The sequence below is a fragment of the Zingiber officinale genome, chromosome 3B (genome assembly GCF_018446385.1).
Source record: "Zingiber officinale cultivar Zhangliang chromosome 3B, Zo_v1.1, whole genome shotgun sequence".
Taxonomy (NCBI): Eukaryota; Viridiplantae; Streptophyta; class Magnoliopsida; order Zingiberales; family Zingiberaceae; genus Zingiber; species Zingiber officinale.
In genome coordinates this window covers 4,813,746-4,832,408 of record NC_055991.1, presented here as the reverse complement: position 1 = coordinate 4,832,408, position 18,663 = coordinate 4,813,746, and the positions used below count along the sequence as shown (strand labels likewise).

Sequence of the window (18,663 nt, the reverse complement as noted above, 5' to 3'; positions counted from 1 at the left end):
TCTGATTTAATTTGCAGCTATGGATGATTTGAAGCCTGTGACACATCTTCTTGCCGTTAGCATTACATCAAGAACTGGGATGGAATTGCTGCATGAAGGGATAAAATACTTGGTCATGACTCCTCTTATTTACTATGACTTTCAGCCCCAGATGTAAATATGTAATTATAAACTTGTTTAGTCCTCACTTCATTCTTACAGATAGAAGGATCTAAAAGGGCCCGGGTTGGCATATTGCTTTATGGAGCCGAGTCTACTTATTCACCTGCTTCTCTTTTTATGAAAATCTTTGACACAACTATATCCTTGTATAGGTCTGTCCTATATCCTCAATTTTATATTTTTTCCCTTGAATACTTTGATATGTAATTCTGACAGATACCTTTGTTGTTTTAGCTACAAGGCAAAAGTCTTAGACTTTTTAGAAGAACTGTGCTCGTTCTACGAGGGCAGATATATGACAGTGCCTTTGCTGGATTCTGAAAATTTTGGCATATTTTCTGATATGGTTCATGAATTAGCTGAAAAATTTGGTCTTCCTTTCGATCACTATAATGCAACATTTTCAGACTTTTCAGTGGCTGAAACAAAGATGCAGAACGAGAAGGTATTGCTACATTAGATTTGACTAGTTAACAAATCAATTATAGTTTTCTTTAATAGGAAAATTGTTCATAACTACTTGCATTATGATGTTTGTAGTTCATCATCAATACTTTTTTAGTTTTTCTGGTCTTCAACAAGCACATTTATAGTTCACTATTACTTAATATGTTGGGGGTTTATATACATGAATAACAATCTCGTTCTGTGCACAAGCAAATTTTTTTGTTCTACTAGTTGACTGACACGTGGAATCAACTTAGACAACTGCAAGATAGCCTAAATATTCAATTGCTCCATTATATCGTATATCTTTTCACTTTCTCTCCATTTTCCATCCAAGTAATCATAGACTAAATATTCAATTGCTCTTTTCCTGTCAACTTGTCAGAGTTCTATGTTTTACTTTTTGTTCATCTCATGATATTCTTCATTGTTTCGCCTTTGAGAGAGAACTCATGGGTAGTCCAATGGATCATGAACTCCCATCCACGCTTTACAGTTCCATTGTCTCTTTTTCTTCTTCCTCTTCTCCACCTCTCAGCAATATTTATTCCTTGAATTGACTACTGCATACAGTGACCCGTTTGATTTGTGTCCTCCTGTATTTCAAAGTCTTTTTCTTTTCTTCCGAGTATATTTAACAAGAATTTACTCTTTTCTTTTTCTTCTCAATTTTTTTGTAGTGGATTTACTCTGTTTCCCAATATATAGTTCCTCTTATATCTTTTAGAGTCAGTTGAAACTCTAATTTCTCTTTCATCTGTAATCCATTCAAAAATTTCCTTCTCTATTTATAGACTTCAAATTCTGTGCCATCTTAAATTTAAGTGGTGTTGTGAGGGATTTATTCTACTCTTCTCAAGAAGAAATTGTTGATATCTTCATCAAGTCACTGAACTTGTTCTTCTATTTTTACATGACAATCTTGGCACGATCAGTTTGTATGCTCCATCTTGAGTAGGTAATGTTAGGATAAAATAGTCTCACATGGCCTATTGGTTTATTAGAAGGAAATTTATTTTAGGCTTCCCTATTCCAAACATAGCTTGAATTCTAAACAAGTGATGAGATTTATGTTTCTGAAGATAAGTAGATAACTTCGTACTGCAATTTCAGAAAATTGCATGGAAAAGGATGTTTTATTCCATAATTCTTAGATAATGTTATGTTTAATATATGGACAACTCTCATTATTGCAAAGTTTGTATCCTGTTGCACTAGATGTTTAAAGGTGGAGATGTTCTCTATTTTTATGATCACCAGATGTTGGGTTTAAGTCTAAGATACCATGATAAATTTAGTATTTAGGTTAGTGAGAACTGAATTAATGAATAGCATAAAGATGAATTTGGAATGAAATATACAAGTTTCCTCTTCTGCATTCTGAAAAGCACGTCCAGCTCTCCAAACTGCCACATAGTTTTTTTTTTTCAAATTAAACTCCATTATATTTTCAAACTAACAAAGTGGTATCTCCTAACTTGAGTGTCCAAAAAGGGAATACACCACACCACAAGCATCAAGAAAAGGTACTGTAAGGAGCTTGATCTTTATTGATTTGTTGAATCTTTTATTAGACCTAATATAGTTCCACATCTTACATATTGTTATATAAGACTAGCAGGCATATGCTATATGCTTCATGTTTGTTGTTGACTTGCAAATTTGATGGTGGTTTAGAAAAACTGTTCCATGCAGGTCAACATGAGCAAAAAATATTGTTTCCCCCACTGACCAACACTTGGAAAGGGTCAATGACAACAAGTAGCAAACCCAACTAGTGTTGGGGTTGTTCTGACCGGAATACTTAGACTAATGAACATACTTTTTATGATTGTTCTTCTATCATTTGCCAGGGAAAGAATATTTAGTGGAACTAGATAATATTTCTTTTTGCTGTAGTACTAACAGTACTAGAAGCCTTCATCAATTTTAACATAAAGCTTGTTTACATCTATTGTTTTGCATTCATTTTGACACGTGCTTGATTTTCCATACCTTGTATTATCTTGGGTTGTTTGTTTCAGTGGTGTGGTGGCTATGAACCTATATTTGCAATCAAGATCTTATATTGATGCAATGATTATGTACTAGAGCACATGACTTGCATTCAGTGCATGTGATGCACTTCCTGTCGACAATAAGGCTTGAAAGATAAATTGAAGTTTAAGCTAAATATTTTTCTGTTTCCTTATTGGATAAAGTTGTGCTCACAGGACTCTAATTGCTATTGAATGAAATTGTTACTTTTTATTCTTGTGTGTTTATCTGAATTTTTGCTGGTGTATCCTGATTTACCTTAAAATATTCAGGTCTCAGGTCTTTTGTGTGGGCAATTAGGTCTTCAGTATGGTTCTAATGCTGTGATTACAAATGGAAGGGTGAGCTATATTGATTCTTAATTTTTCTGCATTAATTCTTCTAAATCATTCTACTAAATCTTATGTTTCAGATATTTATTCTTAAAGAAGGGAGCCTCTTTCTGAGTGACGACTTGAGCCTTCTAGAGTCTGTAGAATTTGAGAGAAGAACTAAATACATCTATGAGATTATTGAGAAAGTGGAATGGGTGGATATTGACCCTGATTACCTAACTAGGTAAATTTGCTATACTTTATAGTTATTCTGTAGGTGCTTAAACTCATTATGTGGATATAATAGCTTTTAATCATGTGTGTGATCTGAGTGTGTTTGTTGATCAGATGATTTTTTTCCCCAACAAAATTGAGGCTTATATCATGTGTGCATGCTCCCAAATTTATATTTTTTCAAATTTTCTTTTCAATGTGTTTCTTTTACTTGGATTTCAAATTGGTGTTTCCATTTATTTATATATTTATTTTCAATGTTCTGTGTTCTTATAGTTGACCGAACCTAAACTGCTGAGTCTCATGGCATCCTATTATTGTTTCATTTATTTATTTGATTTCCATCCAGAGATAATTCTTTGAATTCATTTAGTCTTCTTTATCTTGATTAATTCTTTTTTTTTCCTTACAGTAAATTTTATAGTGATTTAATCATGTTAGTTTCCTCCTCACTGTCTACACGCGAGCAGAGTTCTGAGAGAGCACGCTTTGAAATTTTGAATGCAAAATACAGGTATGTGTTTTCATTATTTTATCTTCAATGCAATTCTTTAGTACATAAGTGAGCCACGGCTGATAATTTGTGCTCTTTTTCTTGATTTGTTACAGTTAATTAAGGTTTCATTTGCCAGTATGCTTCATATTCTGGTATATTTCTTACCAGTCCGTATATTTTAAAAACTAGATTGACTGGACAATTCAACCAGTTAACTGCGAACTGTTAGATGATCCGCTTCTACCAATACAAAAACCAACATACCAAAACAATGTCCAAACCTGGCAAAAACCAGTGATAAATAGCGTGGCTATCTAATATTTTTTAATATAAATCTACTAAGTTTTGTTGAAAATATTTGAGTAAGACATTAAGGAAAGCATGTTGGATCATTTTGTCTACAAAATGCAAAACAAGGTTCTAATATTCATCAAGGTTCTAAAATTCGCTAGGCCCTAGTTGAGCGTCAGACCAATGCCTAGGTAGGGACTAGGCGTCGCGAGGCGGATTGCCGGATTTTACGGTATCAGCATAAATTTCATAATAAATCATATTCTATAACTTCAACACAATAACATCAAATTTAAAATGAGTTCAAAATTACATGACTAATAAAATATCATAAATTTATTATACTTCTCCATAATTTTCAATAATTTGTTCTTCATCGGATACAAACTCAATATCATCATTGTGATCCTCTTCTTCTTCAGATGCAAAATCATTGGACACAAACTCAGTACGATGAAGATGAAGTTTGGTGCTAGTTGCTAGGGCAAGCCAATTAATTGATTTTCTTGTTGGACCAAAGTTTAGGGCTTATAAAACTTACACCCAATACAATAAAATGGTTACATTTCAGTTGTTTTTTTAATTGAGCTTTAAATTTAAAAGCCTAAACTAACAAAAATCACGAAAACCCAGTACTATTTCCACGGCGCCTAGATGATTCGACCGACGCCTAGGGCCGCCTAATCTCGCCTAGATGCCAAGGCCGACCAACTAGTATGTTTTTGGTGTGGTTGGCTGGCACCTAACGCCTAGACGGCTGCCTAGGCCGATTTTTAAAATACTAATATTCATAAAAGATCTTTGAATCGGCAAAACTGATCCAAACATTACTGGATCAATTCATCACACGAACAATAATAGGATAGAAATAACTAATAAGCAGATTAACTATTCTTTTAAAGAGAAATACAATAACAAACATAAATCTACAAATTTTGACCTTATGATGTTTATTCACATTGATAAACAATGTAGTTGCTTAAATTTGGATACTCTAAAGGCACCTCAATAAGTAGGACCATTTTCTTGGTTTAATCTGTCTGTACTTGGTACAGTAGGTATGATCTAGCACAGTTGTTGAGATGGGTGGAAATCGACATGATCTGCCAAAAGATATAAAAAAGGAGAAATAGAAGAAAAAACATGCTGCTCAAAGAGATCAATATCATGGCTGTTTTGGAAGCTAGGTATGCCAACAAAGTTTTAGGGGAAATCATATTATCATCAGACTCTAAGTTATCTCCTGCTCTAGTGATTACACCAAATATAAAGACGGTAACATACTGCTTGTGAGATGATGTGGATCAGGTGGATCAGGATTACTCAATGAACTATGTATTGTGATAATCAAATAACTATTTATATAGTGGAAGAATTCAACTTTTCAAGAACTAAATAAATTCATTAAAGTTCTCTATCATGTCACTTGGATTTTTTGTATCTACAAAAAGATCACTAACACCTTATGAAGATCAGATTCCTCGTATGTTTATGGAGTCACTTAGTATGACAATTTACTATTGTTGTGGCAAGCCACACAAGAGTTGATATTGTTTCAGAGTGTTAAAGCAACATTTTTCATTAGTCGCCAGTCAATTATATTATAATTTATTATGTTTTTAAGTGTTATGCTTTAGAGTGAAATTACAAGTCTGAGCAATAATACATTTAACCATAATACAGGTAAGCTGGAGTTAATTTGACAATGGAAATATGAATAATCTATTTTCTGGCAGCAGAATGGTACTAGATTGCCAACTGTAATTATAAAATGAAAGAATTAATCAATGTGCTGTCTTTAAATATTGTGAATGTGAATGCAAACCTCATATACATACTTGCAATGGAGTTTAACAATCAATTTAGGAAGAGAGATTACTATGGTTTTATTTATTCTCTGATTCCTGTAAAGTCAAGGACAAGTTGTTGAAATTGCTCGTATTTTCAGTTAATTTCATAACCATTTTCCTGAAGAAATTAGATTGATAACCTAAAGGTCATATGGGGTGATTTAATTATTTATTTTTAGCTTAGGTATCAATTTTCCTGATTTTAGTTTATTTTCCAGTGCTGTCAATCTGAACAATGGAAATTCCAGCATACATATAGATGCAGTTATTGATCCTCTAAGTCCCTCAGGACAGAAGCTTACTCCGCTTCTACATGTACTGTGGAAATGTGTTCGACCAAGCTTGAGAATAATTCTAAATCCAATTGTAAGTTTGTGGCCTTTATGTTGTGTTATATGATATTCAAGTTACTGAATTTCAGAATAAACTGTTTAACTGGAGGAATTATTTTCATTTACTTCAGCACACAAGCTTATTAATTGCTGATTAATATTTTTTTATTTGCCTTTATTTAGAAGTACTAGCTAGATATATTTTACCATAATTTCAGGTAAACAACTTGTATAGCAATATGAATGCAATGTCTAGTAGGCCTACTTTGACATTGAGATTGAAAGGCCCTAGTGTTTAGTAGGATCCAACCTTGTCAGTACTAAGCACAAAAATTGACTCATTATATGAGGGAAAGAAGGGGAGGAGACAATCAAATGTTGCCCTCATTTTATTTTTCTTGATCAACTTCCTAGTTGAGTCTCTTATAGAACTATTAAAAGGTCCTATATTAAGTTTTATTACTAATTTGATCCAAAATATCTGTGTTTATCTAGCTGAGCGGTAGCTTTGTGTTTATTTATAAATAATGGTTTAAAGAGTCAATTGTATCGGTGTGCACAATCCAAATGTGTCATTTCTGTTGTCCATCAATACTGATACAGTGCTACAGGGTAAATGTAAGAATGTTGTTTGTGTTGATAACTGACCAAAAAAAGGGTCTCTCAGTTTGTACAGTTTTGGTCATACCAAGATTGGTGACTATGTTTCTCAGAAAATATTTTCCAAGAAAATACTTTTTTGATTTTCTAATGCTTATATTTTTTAGTAAAATAATTCCTGTTCTTTATAGAGGAAGTCATTTTCCTCAAAAATAAGTCTATATTTTCCATTAACCAAAACTAATTTTTCTGTTGACCATGATTTTCAATTGCACCAAACATTTAGAAATTCAGAAATTATTTTATGTGAAACAAAGGGATTCACATGACTATCTTTTGAATCTGTCTGCTGATTGAGGAAATGAAACACTATAAGCAGAGAGTGTAAAGGAAGAAGCCAAGCATCAAACGCACCATTAACAACACCAAAAGAAATGACATTAGAGTCATAAAAACCAAGATATATCAATATGCTTCGAGTTAAATCAACCTTCAGTAGTTAACTGAGTTGAGAAAATTGTTCCAATACCAGATGTCGTAGGAGTATTATTTATTTTGTGTCTTTACAAATTATAAGGTTGTGGTCTCACTAGGATGCTAAAAGAATATATGTCCTGATTCCAAGCATTTGGTATTTGTAAAGCATAACTATTAGTTGAGAAGTTTGTTATACTTTTGTAACCTTTTTCCCTAGAATTTTAATTTAATTAACTTTTTAATTGCTATAGTTTACATTTGGAGGCAAACAAGCTGAGTATAATAAATTGTAAGATTAAACCTCATTTAAGTTGTTACACTTTGAAAGCGTGCTGAAGCTTGAAACTACACCATGCCAACATTGTAATGTTTCACCCATTGGAAACTGAACATGGGACAATATTTTACCTTGATATAGACTATATTATATGAATGAATTTGATGTAAATACTAATTAGTTGGACTCCCCGGGACCCCGCATGGCGGGAGCTTCATGCACCGGGCTGTCATTTTTTTTACTAATTAGTTGGACTTTTGTGAAATGTGTATAAATTATACTGAACATTAAATGCATCACTTTTATGATGTTGCAGAGTTCTCTTGCAGACATCCCTTTGAAGAACTACTATCGGTTTGTAGTCCCTTCATTGGATGATTTTAGTGCCGTTGATTATTCAGTAAATGGTCCCAAAGCATTCTTTTCTAATATGCCGATGTCGAAAACCCTCACAATGAACCTTGATGTTCCTGAGCCATGGCTTGTTGAGCCAGTTGTTGCCATGTACGTTGCTTGCTTGCAAAAACCTTTAGGAGCTTTTCTATACCTTTTTACCTTTACCAATCCACATGGTCATATATTGCCGCTTCATATTTTATCTGATACATCATCTGTTCATTTTCCTTAGTCATGACTTGGACAATATTCTGCTGGAAAACTTGGGTGATTTGAGGACATTACAGGCTGTGTTTGAACTTGAAGCTCTCATTCTGACTGGTATAATTTTTTTCTGCATCTCATTAGTTATTTATGGGTATCAAGGTAAAATATAATTGATTTTATTGTAGGCCATTGTTCTGAAAAGGACCATGATCCACCTCGAGGGCTTCAGTTGATACTTGGTACCAAGAGAGTGCCCCACTTGGTAGATACACTCGTTATGGCCAACTTAGGGTACTGGCAAATGAAAGTTTCTCCTGGGGTATGGTATCTACAGCTTGCTCCTGGTCGAAGTGCAGACCTATATGTGCTGAAAGAAAATGGAGATGAAAGCTCATCTGCACTACTTATTACAATAAATGATTTGAGGGGTAAAGTCGTACACTTGGGGGTAGCTAAGAAAAGAGGGAAGGAGCATGAGGAGCTTTTGAGTGCTTCTGATGATCACATGGAACAGAAGAGAAAAGTATTTGGTTTCTTAATCAACCTCAAGTTTCTTCTTTAACAATGAACATTATTAGTATTCATTTCTTTTGTCATATATGCAGGATGATGAAAATAAATGGAATGCAAATATATTAAAATGGGCAACTGGATTTATTGGCAGTGGTGGATTACCAAGGAGGAAGGACGAGATTAGACCTGTAAGTTATCTTTTCTACAAAGTTTCTCTGAGTTACAGGTTACAACTGTTTTCTTGCCAAGTTTTCAGGGGTTTCCTGATGTTGTATTGTATCTTGCTTGAGGATTGTTCAATGCAGCATACTAGAGTCTCATTTTTCATGGCATTTATACTGTTAGTTATTTGCTAGATCTTATACTAATTTCTCAGTAAATTCTGGTGGATATTTTCTTACCCAAGCTTGATGCACTTGAGCATCAACACGAGCATCAACACCATGTATCTCAACATTTTTTATAAATTTTTATCTGCATGTTTTCTCTTTGGTATAGTGTCCATCACTGCAGTAATAAATTGATTGCATTTCTTAGCATTTGGTTGGGCAAGACAAATAATTGGGATGCTCCCAAATACTATTATCAAAAAGCAATTCTTCTCTCTGTTTTTTTTGTACATAGCTGGCCTTTTTTTTCTTGATACACCTGTCCTTTCCCTTCCAAATATCTTAGCTCTGAACTAATATTATGAAGTCTTTTTTATTCTAAGGTCTTCCTTCACTTTCTCTCACACCATTGCTCGTTATTAACTCACCTCTTAAGGCTCTAATTACAAGAATGAAGTATGATGTACCAAGTAATATTTAATGGCTCTACAGAAAAGCATCTATGCCTGTCATTTTATATGCTATTTTAGTTGGTTGAAAGTATTTTTGCAATTCATACAATTACCATATAATTGTGCCAGTTATTGGTGCAGAGTAGTAGGAACCAGTGGAAGAGGGAAAATAAGAGAATTGGTGAGAATGAGACAGAAGTGTTTGGAAGAAAGAACTATGTTTCCAAATTACCTATCTGAATTTAGAAGCTATAGAGGCTTAAGGCTTGTGAACCATAGATAATATAATTTTATGTTTAACTAAATTCCTATTCACTCTCACTTGCAAAACCTTGTCCCTAGCTGGATTTAAGATACAATGTTTATCTGATAAATATTATCTAGGGACATAGATATAGTTGGCATACCAACATTGGAGTGTTAGGATGACTTATTAAGGCCTTTTCCCATTTATTTTTTGCTTGTTCATGGCAAAATTTTCTGGTCATATTCCGGAGCAAGCATCTGTATAGTGTGATAGTGTTAAGAACATAGACTAATTTTACTAGAATGTGTTAATTCTAGAGAAAATTTATTATATTGTCATATCTTGATAAGAAAAACTTATTGATTTATATTGTATTTATAGGATGCATGATAAAACCCTAAATCTAAAACATTAAATCTGGAACTAAACCCATTACATCAATAACCTTATAATCTGAATACCTTTAATTCTCCATAAGTTGTAGCATAGATTCTATGTTTTTCCTCTTTGTTTCATAAACTAGATAATGTGGATTAATGCATGTCCATAGTGAAATTTAACAAGCATAATATCCTCGTGTCAGTGAAATTAAACTTTAGCGGAGCACACCGGTACCATCCCTTCAATCTCAGGTTAGCACATTGATAAAGAGAAAGTACAATGAGAAAACGGATGAAGTAAAATCAGAACAAAGATAGATACAATAACAACTAATAGATTGAAGAAAGAGAAAAAAGTAAAGCACATGAGGGTTTTGGAGAAAAATTGGATAACACAATTCAAATCTTTGCAAGAATAGCAAACTGAGAACAAAAATGTTTCCTTCAAAATAAAAATCGTGCAAGAAGGTAACTTATTGTTCAGCCAACAGAAATGTTTCCTTCAAAAGAAAAATAGTGCAAGAAGGTAACTTATTGTTCAGTTCTTCACTGGATTAGATGACAGTGCATATCCGATACATAACTAGAATAGAGATGATTTCCAAAGTATTACAATAAATCAGTAGAATAAGATGAAGTTGGGTATAATGCACTTTTAGATTTGGATAGTAGCTAAAGAGGATTGGCATGATGCTAGAAGAGGATCAACAACAAGAAGAGGCTGTTGTGAGGCAAGAAAAGTCATCTTAGTTTGGCTGCTAAGAAAGAAGATGAGGATAACCAAGACTAAGTTAAAAGTAGTGAACTACTATGTACTGCTCATATGCAGGCTCAGGAGCAGATGAATAGGAATGAATTGGTAGCTAAAGAAGAGATTGCGCTGAACTGAGGAAGGAGCAGGGACAAGCAAGGCACGAGAGAAAATATATTGGTTATTGCAGTGGGAGAGGGATCGTTGAAGCAAAGAACTTAACGAGGAGAAACCACCTAGGTTGCGGTAGAGAGTAGACAGGTTGCTAGAGGTCAGTGGTGATCAGATGTAGCGCATCCTCTGACTTATTGTAAGAGCCAGCAAATTTCTGTGTATGAATGTAGTTTGCAGGAAAGTCCAGAATACAAAAACACTAGATGTTCTTAAGCTTCATCACCATAGAGTAAGAAAGAAGAGACACTTGCAAACTTTTGTAATTATGAAATAATGTTTCTGCTTGTATCATTGTGCAGGCAGAGAAGGCAGACCTTCATCTCCCTCATAGGAGGCATTATGGCTTGTTACTCTGAAGCGTGGATTAGAAAAAGGACGGACTGCACGAGAGTCAAGATCCTTTCTCCTGTTTACATATAAAAAAAAATAACTGATGGACGGATTTCAAATCGTTGATTATTTTTATCCCTTTTTTTGTCCCCTCGAAATCGGACAGAAACCAGAGGTGAGATAATCTCCTTCACGCCACTGCGTGCAACCTCAAGATCTCCATCGCCTTCTCCTTGGACTTCTCGCCGAAGCACTCCACCTGCAACACCAAGCCAACTTCCCCATTGCCAGAGTCTGCCTTGCTTGTCCTGGTCTAGTTGGTGATGGTTGTCGTCCTAATCCTTGGCCTGGTCTTGCTCCCCTACTTTGTCTGCATGTGCGTGGCTCTGCTTGTTGCCTTCATCAGGGCTTTAGCCGTGTGCCTACGCATCTGCATCGCGGCAGCTGGAAAATTGATCTGGGCTCTTGGAGTCGGAGTTAGGGAGTGCGCGAGAGGAGCATGGAAGATGGTCATGTCATGCTGCAGGAGATCAGCACTGTTGTGGAAGATGATGAAGATGCCCAGAAGACCGGGCATGCACATTCCACGGGTCTCCTTCTAGGCTGATACCAAGGCTTACTTCATCATCCTTTGGGTGAGTGGTGCGGCGGGTAGAATGAGATAATCGGCGGCCGGTGTCCGGTAGAAAAGCCCCAACCTCAACACCGATCATCTCCCTCTTCGTCTTCTTCCTTCCAGCGGTCCTTTCCCTCCCATCTTTTTTTGTTTCCTTCTTTTATCTGTTTTCCTTCGTCTTTCTCTTCCCTTCCTGTGAGGATAGTTTTCCACCGTTGATTTCTTTCCGTTCTTCATCCGTGCTTTGGATTAAACAGAGCATTATGCTTCTGTGAGGGAGAAGAGTCCTTGGGGTTTAGAAGTGCTCATTGAAGATAGAGGCATTTATGCTTTTGTGTTTTTGAATGGTTTCAACAAGCTTTTATGAGTTTGGTTTCATGCTTGTCTATGAGAAAAGCTCAGTCTATTGAGATTACTAACCCTATATCCATGTCAGCTGAGGTCAGACTGAATTTGTGAAGCTCAACTTTATGAATACGTGCTGGTCTCTTTTTTCTTTTTGAGCTTCACTGAGCTTCTTCAGTGAACCTGTTTGAGTTGCGCACTCATATAAAGAATTATGATTGAAGATAAAATGAAAACCTAGTCTCCTACTGCTAATCTTAAGAGTTTCCTCCAATGATGTCATTACTGGATAAATTTAACTTTTTGAATGAGTACCGACTAGTATCTTTGTTCAACCATCAATATAGACAATGCCCAACAATTTAAATCTGCAGAGATGATGCTTCATGATCACTGTTTCTCTAATTTTTTTGTTTTATGTATCTCCTCTACCTGATACTTTCTTATAAGCCTGTGGCTTTGTTGAGTTCACTGGTTTTAGTATAAATTCTATTTCCACCACCCAAGTAATAAGCAATAAGTTCATAACCCTTGAATTTTCTCAGGATCACAAGCATGGTGGAAGACAAGGAGAAACAATCAATATATTCTCAGTTGCTTCAGGACATCTGTGAGTAATGCCTCTGTTGTTCCATTATCGTTGAAAAGAAAAATGTTTTGTCAAACTGTGTCTTACTATTATGGTCTGTCAGTTGCTCTTGCAGATTTTAGCTACTCCTTAATGTTTCTGCTAGTTTATTTCTTTTCTAAAACACATCTTTTGATATCAGCTCTCTACTGGGTTTATGAGATATTGTTTCCATGCTTCCATGTAGATTGAGTTTATTATTAAAATAATTGATGCTGATCATGGAAGAAACTTTAAAAGACTGTCTTAATCATTATCTTTGTTCAAGTTTAATTGCCAAATTTAGTATTTAGTTTGATTGTTTTAATGAACTAAACTGAAATATTTGAAAACCACAAATCCGTGCATGCTAGTATTCTGTTAGATTCTCTATTTTTTCTATGTTATTGACATCTCATTAATAACTATGTTGAGGTATCATTTATTGTCGTTGACATGTCAAAAATTCAATCTTAATTATATCTAACTGGACTCAAAATCCACTGGTTGTCCATCAAGAATCATTAGCAAAGAATCTATTCAAAATGGAGCTTACGTTTAATTAGCTTCTGAATGTTTGACACACGTGCATGTGGTTTTGCCGCACGATAATTTATGCCTTTTCTGAAATAAATAGCTATGTATTAGAGGACTACTGGCATGCATGACATGATTATTGCCTTGTGGTTCTTCCTTGCAATTTGTCCTTAACATGCTCTACTTGAAACCCTTCTTTCTTGTGACTGCATCGGCACGATGAGTTCTTTGCCATTCTTGTGATAACTTCCTCCACACAATACTTTAAACCCTTCTTCGGCATGCAACTATTCTATCCAGATAAGCACTGAAACATTTGCCAAAATGGCACACAACTGTTTCGTCCAGCTGGGGACTGAAGCCTTGTCTCAGAATGAGATTTTTAAACCTTGGTTACTAGTATACTTCCTATTTGACTATTGCAATTTCTGTCCTTCCTAGTGCTTGTTCTACTTTCTTTTGTAACAACTAGATTGTGTGATTATTGAGTGCCATCCAAGAGCTTTAAGCAAATATTTCTTTCTGAAGTATACTGTCTCTTTGTCATTAGAAAATTCTTTCTGAATGTAAATGAGCTCTCTTTTTTTGTTACTTTCACTAAGCATCTAAAGACTTGTTTGTCAGTGGTTCATGCCAAGCTGCATAAGGTCGATAAAGATTAGCAATGTTACATTTCTTACCCTTTGGCAAATCCCTTCTATTTGGAAGAAGCTTTGCTAGTTACTTGAGATAAAAGAATCTATTATAGTAGCCTAAAAATATCACCTTTTTGTAGGTATGAGCGCTTCCTGAAGATTATGATATTGAGTGTTCTCAAGAACACTCAAAGACCAGTAAAATTTTGGTTTATTAAAAACTATCTTTCTCCTCAATTTAAGGTATGTTTGTACTGTTTTCTTTTTTTGTTTCTTTTTTTTCTAACTTCTACCCTTCTGACCTTATAGAGCCTTGCATAATTGAATCTTCTATACTGATAATTAATATCATTTCTTATACAGGATGTCATACCTCACATGGCTCAAGAGTATGGGTTCCAATATGAACTCATCACGTACAAGTGGCCAACATGGCTGCATAAACAGAAAGAGAAGCAACGGATTATCTGGGCCTACAAAATCTTATTTCTTGATGTTATTTTTCCACTTTCACTTAAAAAGGTACTTGTATAAGTCATGGTATCTACAATATTGACTCAAGTTGTGCTTATATTCGTAGGGAATAATCCCACTCTAAGTAAACTTCATCTTCCTATGGTATTTCCATCCAGGTAATTTTTGTGGATGCAGATCAAGTTGTAAGAGCAGATATGGGAGATCTCTATGACATGGATCTAAAAGGAAGACCTCTTGCATATACACCATTTTGTGACAATAACAAAGAGATGGATGGCTATCGCTTCTGGAGACAAGTTCGTTCTTTTATTTTATTTGCCTAGCTGTTTATATCTCAAACAGTGTTCTTGCTAGATTATTTTCTTAGGGATGCACAACATCTAACTTTTTATTTTTAAAAATTTTGTTGTTAAGGGTTTTTGGAGGGACCATTTACGTGGAAAACCTTATCATATTAGGTAAAGTAATTTTTTATGGCCTTTGCCAATGAATCCTGCTGTGAGAATCCTACTTATTCTATTTTTCTTTGATTAATGATGTTCCAACAGTGCTTTATATGTTGTTGATTTGATGAAATTGCGACAAACTGCTGCTGGAGATACCCTAAGGGTTTACTATGAAACTCTTAGCAAAGATCCAAACAGTCTTTCTAATCTTGACCAGGTAATCATTTATGTTATCTTTTCATTTATTAGATTTGAGCCTTGGTTTTATGTAAAATAGAAAGTTGTCATATTGGCATCAAATTTGTTTTGACCTGTCACTTTGTCCATTCTCCAATTCTTTTCTAAAGCATCTTAGTCTTTTCAGTAATGCATTGAGGAGGCTAAATTTTACAGTTCCTATTTATGTTTTTCGTGCCACTACAACATTAGATTTAGTCACCTCCAGTTTCCCTACTCATCTTCCGAGAACAGTGCTAGAGACCGACTGTCATTACATTAAAGTAGATAGAACAAAGAACATGGTAGATGTGTAAAATCATGGTAAATTTAACTCAATCATCCTAAGTTGTTTGGAAATATGACAACCAATTGGTTGGTAAAATTTAAGACTTTTATTGTAAAACCAAATTTTCATGATAATCAACAAGTTAGATCATTTATTCTGACTATTTGAACTTATCTGATTCCACCATTGGGTCTACTGGGGATGATACTAACAAATAAACTTGGCAAAGTGAACCTTTCAAACCCCACTTCATTTTCCTGATGATTTCTTCATATATCTTCCTCTATCTATCATTCCATCAGTAATTTAAACTTGTTTCATGATTCTGTTTTTGCTTGTGCATCTTTACTAGAATGACCTATACTTGCCTGGTGCTATATTTAAATTTCATTTTTTCGTAAATTTAGCATTTTCCTTCTTTCTCCATAACACCAATTGGACTTTGTTTCCCACCACACTTGCAATATAAAGAAATTATCCAAACCCTTGTTAAATTTCCAAATCAGGCCTTTTTCCCGGTATTACCATGTCAGACCCTTCCATTTTTGTTGGACCGAAATTCTCATCACTGTATATGGAATTGTTTTACTGAACAACTTGACTACTGCAATAATTCATTTTTAAAAATTAACATAAATATTTATTTAATTATTTGCTATTTTCCTTTTTAAAAGAAATAAATTGAAGCTGAATATTTACAATTTCATTCGATGAATCTGTTCTACCAAACATCTTGATAAAAGAAAATTAGCTAATTTTTATGTTCTAAAATTAAAATAAATTACCTATAAAATTAAATGGAAAATTTTCTCTTTTTTGTTATTTTGTTGTATTATTTCAGTTCATTAATTGTTTCTTCAAACAACTTGAGAGTGTCACTCTATTTGTCAAGTTGTAAGATAAAACAACTTATTTGGATGGAATACTCCAAGTTCAGTCCATCAAGCTATTTGACCAAATTGCTTGATGGAATGGAAATAGTTAACTTGCCTTTTTAAAGTTGAAAAAAACATACCTTTAAAATTATGACCGTTTGCCTTTTTTACATATGCTATTGTGAACTTCTTCAAGTTTTTTAGCGAAACAGTGGATGCCATTTTAAGTTTAAGAAATGGGAGGAACTTGATTTGGGCATTTCAGAATGGCTTGATTTATGCAATTCTCAACATTAGTGACTTGATTTGGGTAATTGCTCTACAATAGATATTAGCCTTGTGTCACTTTCTCAAGTGATTGGTTCGTAAATCATAGCCGTGCATTTTACTTTAGTATCCTCTTATTCAATTATGCATATTCTAGTTAGAAATTTATATTTCATAATTTTAGATCTGGAAAATCTGAATACGACATGTGCCACGAGTTTTATATTTTTCTTGTTTGTATGTTTGATGTCATAATAATTTAACTGCCAACTAAGCATCACTTACTGGCAATTCAGGATCTTCCAAACTATGCCCAGCACACTGTGCCTATATTTTCTCTTCCCCAAGAATGGCTTTGGTGTGAATCTTGGTGCGGAAATTCAACTAAGGCAAGAGCAAAGACCATCGACCTCTGTAATAATCCAATGACCAAAGAGCCAAAGCTACAGGTTAGAAATGTTCCGAACTTTAAACTTTTCAGGTCCAACTCATTTTTCATTTATAAATCTTCATCACCTACAGGGAGCTAAGAGGATTGTTCCCGAGTGGGTTGATTTGGATGCGGAGGCGAGACTTGTGACTGCAAGAATTTTAGGTGAAGAAGTTGAGTCAAGTGAAACCGTTACCCCGCCGTCGTCATTGCCTGATACTTCACAGAGCAATCATCAAAAAGATGAGTTGTAATTGGGTTGGTAATGCTCTGTGATTTGATAGGATAACCAGCAGGGGAACATGCCCATGAATGAAGCAATAGTATTGAGATCAACTAGAGTTGGAAACTGCAAGAACTAGTACTCGTCTCCTGCCATTGATTTACCACTCTGATATATCTCGTATTTAATTATTCTGTAGCTAATTAATCACATCAGAAACTGTCCATTAAGCCATCATAAAAATTTTGACATTGCCTTCAACCTCAAAGTCGAGGATATTGTAAAAGGTTGGTATTCAAATGAGATTATATATATATATATATATTTTGCATTTTCAACAATTGGTTGATAGATATCATGTGTGATTTTCAACAATTGGGATTCATTCGTATAAATTGGCCTCACATTCACAAACTTCTGGAGGAAGTTCATTATCGAAACTCACCATTTAAAAAGTAAATTGTGCTGTATATGAAACAATTTATAGTACTAAAATGAACACTAAACGATCATAGCAGTGATTATCCATGGATCAAAATTACTACTGGTATCACTAGACTGATGTCAATGAGCCTATCCCATCCATTTCGCTAATACAAAAGAACAGCAAATAATAGATCAGGATCTTGATCAAAGGCAAGGGAGCTATTGATACACAGAATGAAGAGAGAAGGTTCACCAAAGGTATGGTTTATGCAACAAGTTATCGTTTTGAAGATGTAAATTTTCACTTATTTTTGTTTTACATTACTTTCCTTTTCATGCTCGGTTATGCCTATATGTCGTTAAGAGCTCTATCGTCGAAGGTGAACCATAACCAACTTCCCAAAATGTCCTAAATTGATTCTAATTGCGTACGCTCCACCAGCCAACTTTATTCCATGTTTGGAGATCAGATCCTCTGGTGACTCCAAATTTCCAGAACTGTCAATGTTAGATGCTCCATTCACTAATTAAAACTATCACTGGTCACTTTGATTAAGTGCCTGCAGAATAACATTCTGAACGGGAATCCATTAATTCTTTGACCCCTTAAACTAGTTAATTATCTTCAACCTTTCGGCCCCATTAATTGCTACTCATCCCCGAATCACTTGGCTCAGAAGCCTCTCCATTACAAGAGAGGCCAAGTGATATTTAAAAGAAGATGATTCTTATTATCGAACAATATTTTACCTTAATGAAGCTTACCTTACAATCTAAATATTAAATTCATACAAGATTAGGTACGAGGGAACAAATTCATAGTGGAGTGTTTGGCTAAGAACAATGGCGATGGTGAAACCTGATTAGATTTTTTAAAATAATAATAATAATAATAATAATAATAATAATAATAATTATAATAATAATGAAGCGGGATTCAAGTAAACATGTTGCCAATTAGTGATGCGTGGAGCCTAC

General features: G+C 34.5%; 1 protein-coding gene across 1 annotated transcript; it reads left to right on the top strand.

Annotated features, from left to right (window-relative positions):
- The first annotated feature begins 14 nt into the window (after nt 1-14).
- LOC122055619 (UDP-glucose:glycoprotein glucosyltransferase-like) lies at nt 15-17,600 on the top strand. The gene is made up of 19 exons (XM_042617141.1): nt 15-112; nt 202-314; nt 397-607; nt 2,919-2,987; nt 3,059-3,204; nt 3,607-3,708; nt 6,050-6,197; nt 7,834-8,021; nt 8,146-8,234; nt 8,306-8,643; nt 8,726-8,821; nt 12,803-12,867; nt 14,177-14,279; nt 14,400-14,558; nt 14,669-14,809; nt 14,928-14,971; nt 15,062-15,176; nt 16,903-17,055; nt 17,129-17,600. The coding sequence occupies exons 1-19, from the start codon at nt 20-22 to the stop codon at nt 17,288-17,290; spliced, it is 2,535 nt and encodes an 844-aa protein (XP_042473075.1). The 5' UTR covers nt 15-19; the 3' UTR covers nt 17,291-17,600.
- Nucleotides 17,601-18,663: the final 1,063 nt, after the last annotated feature.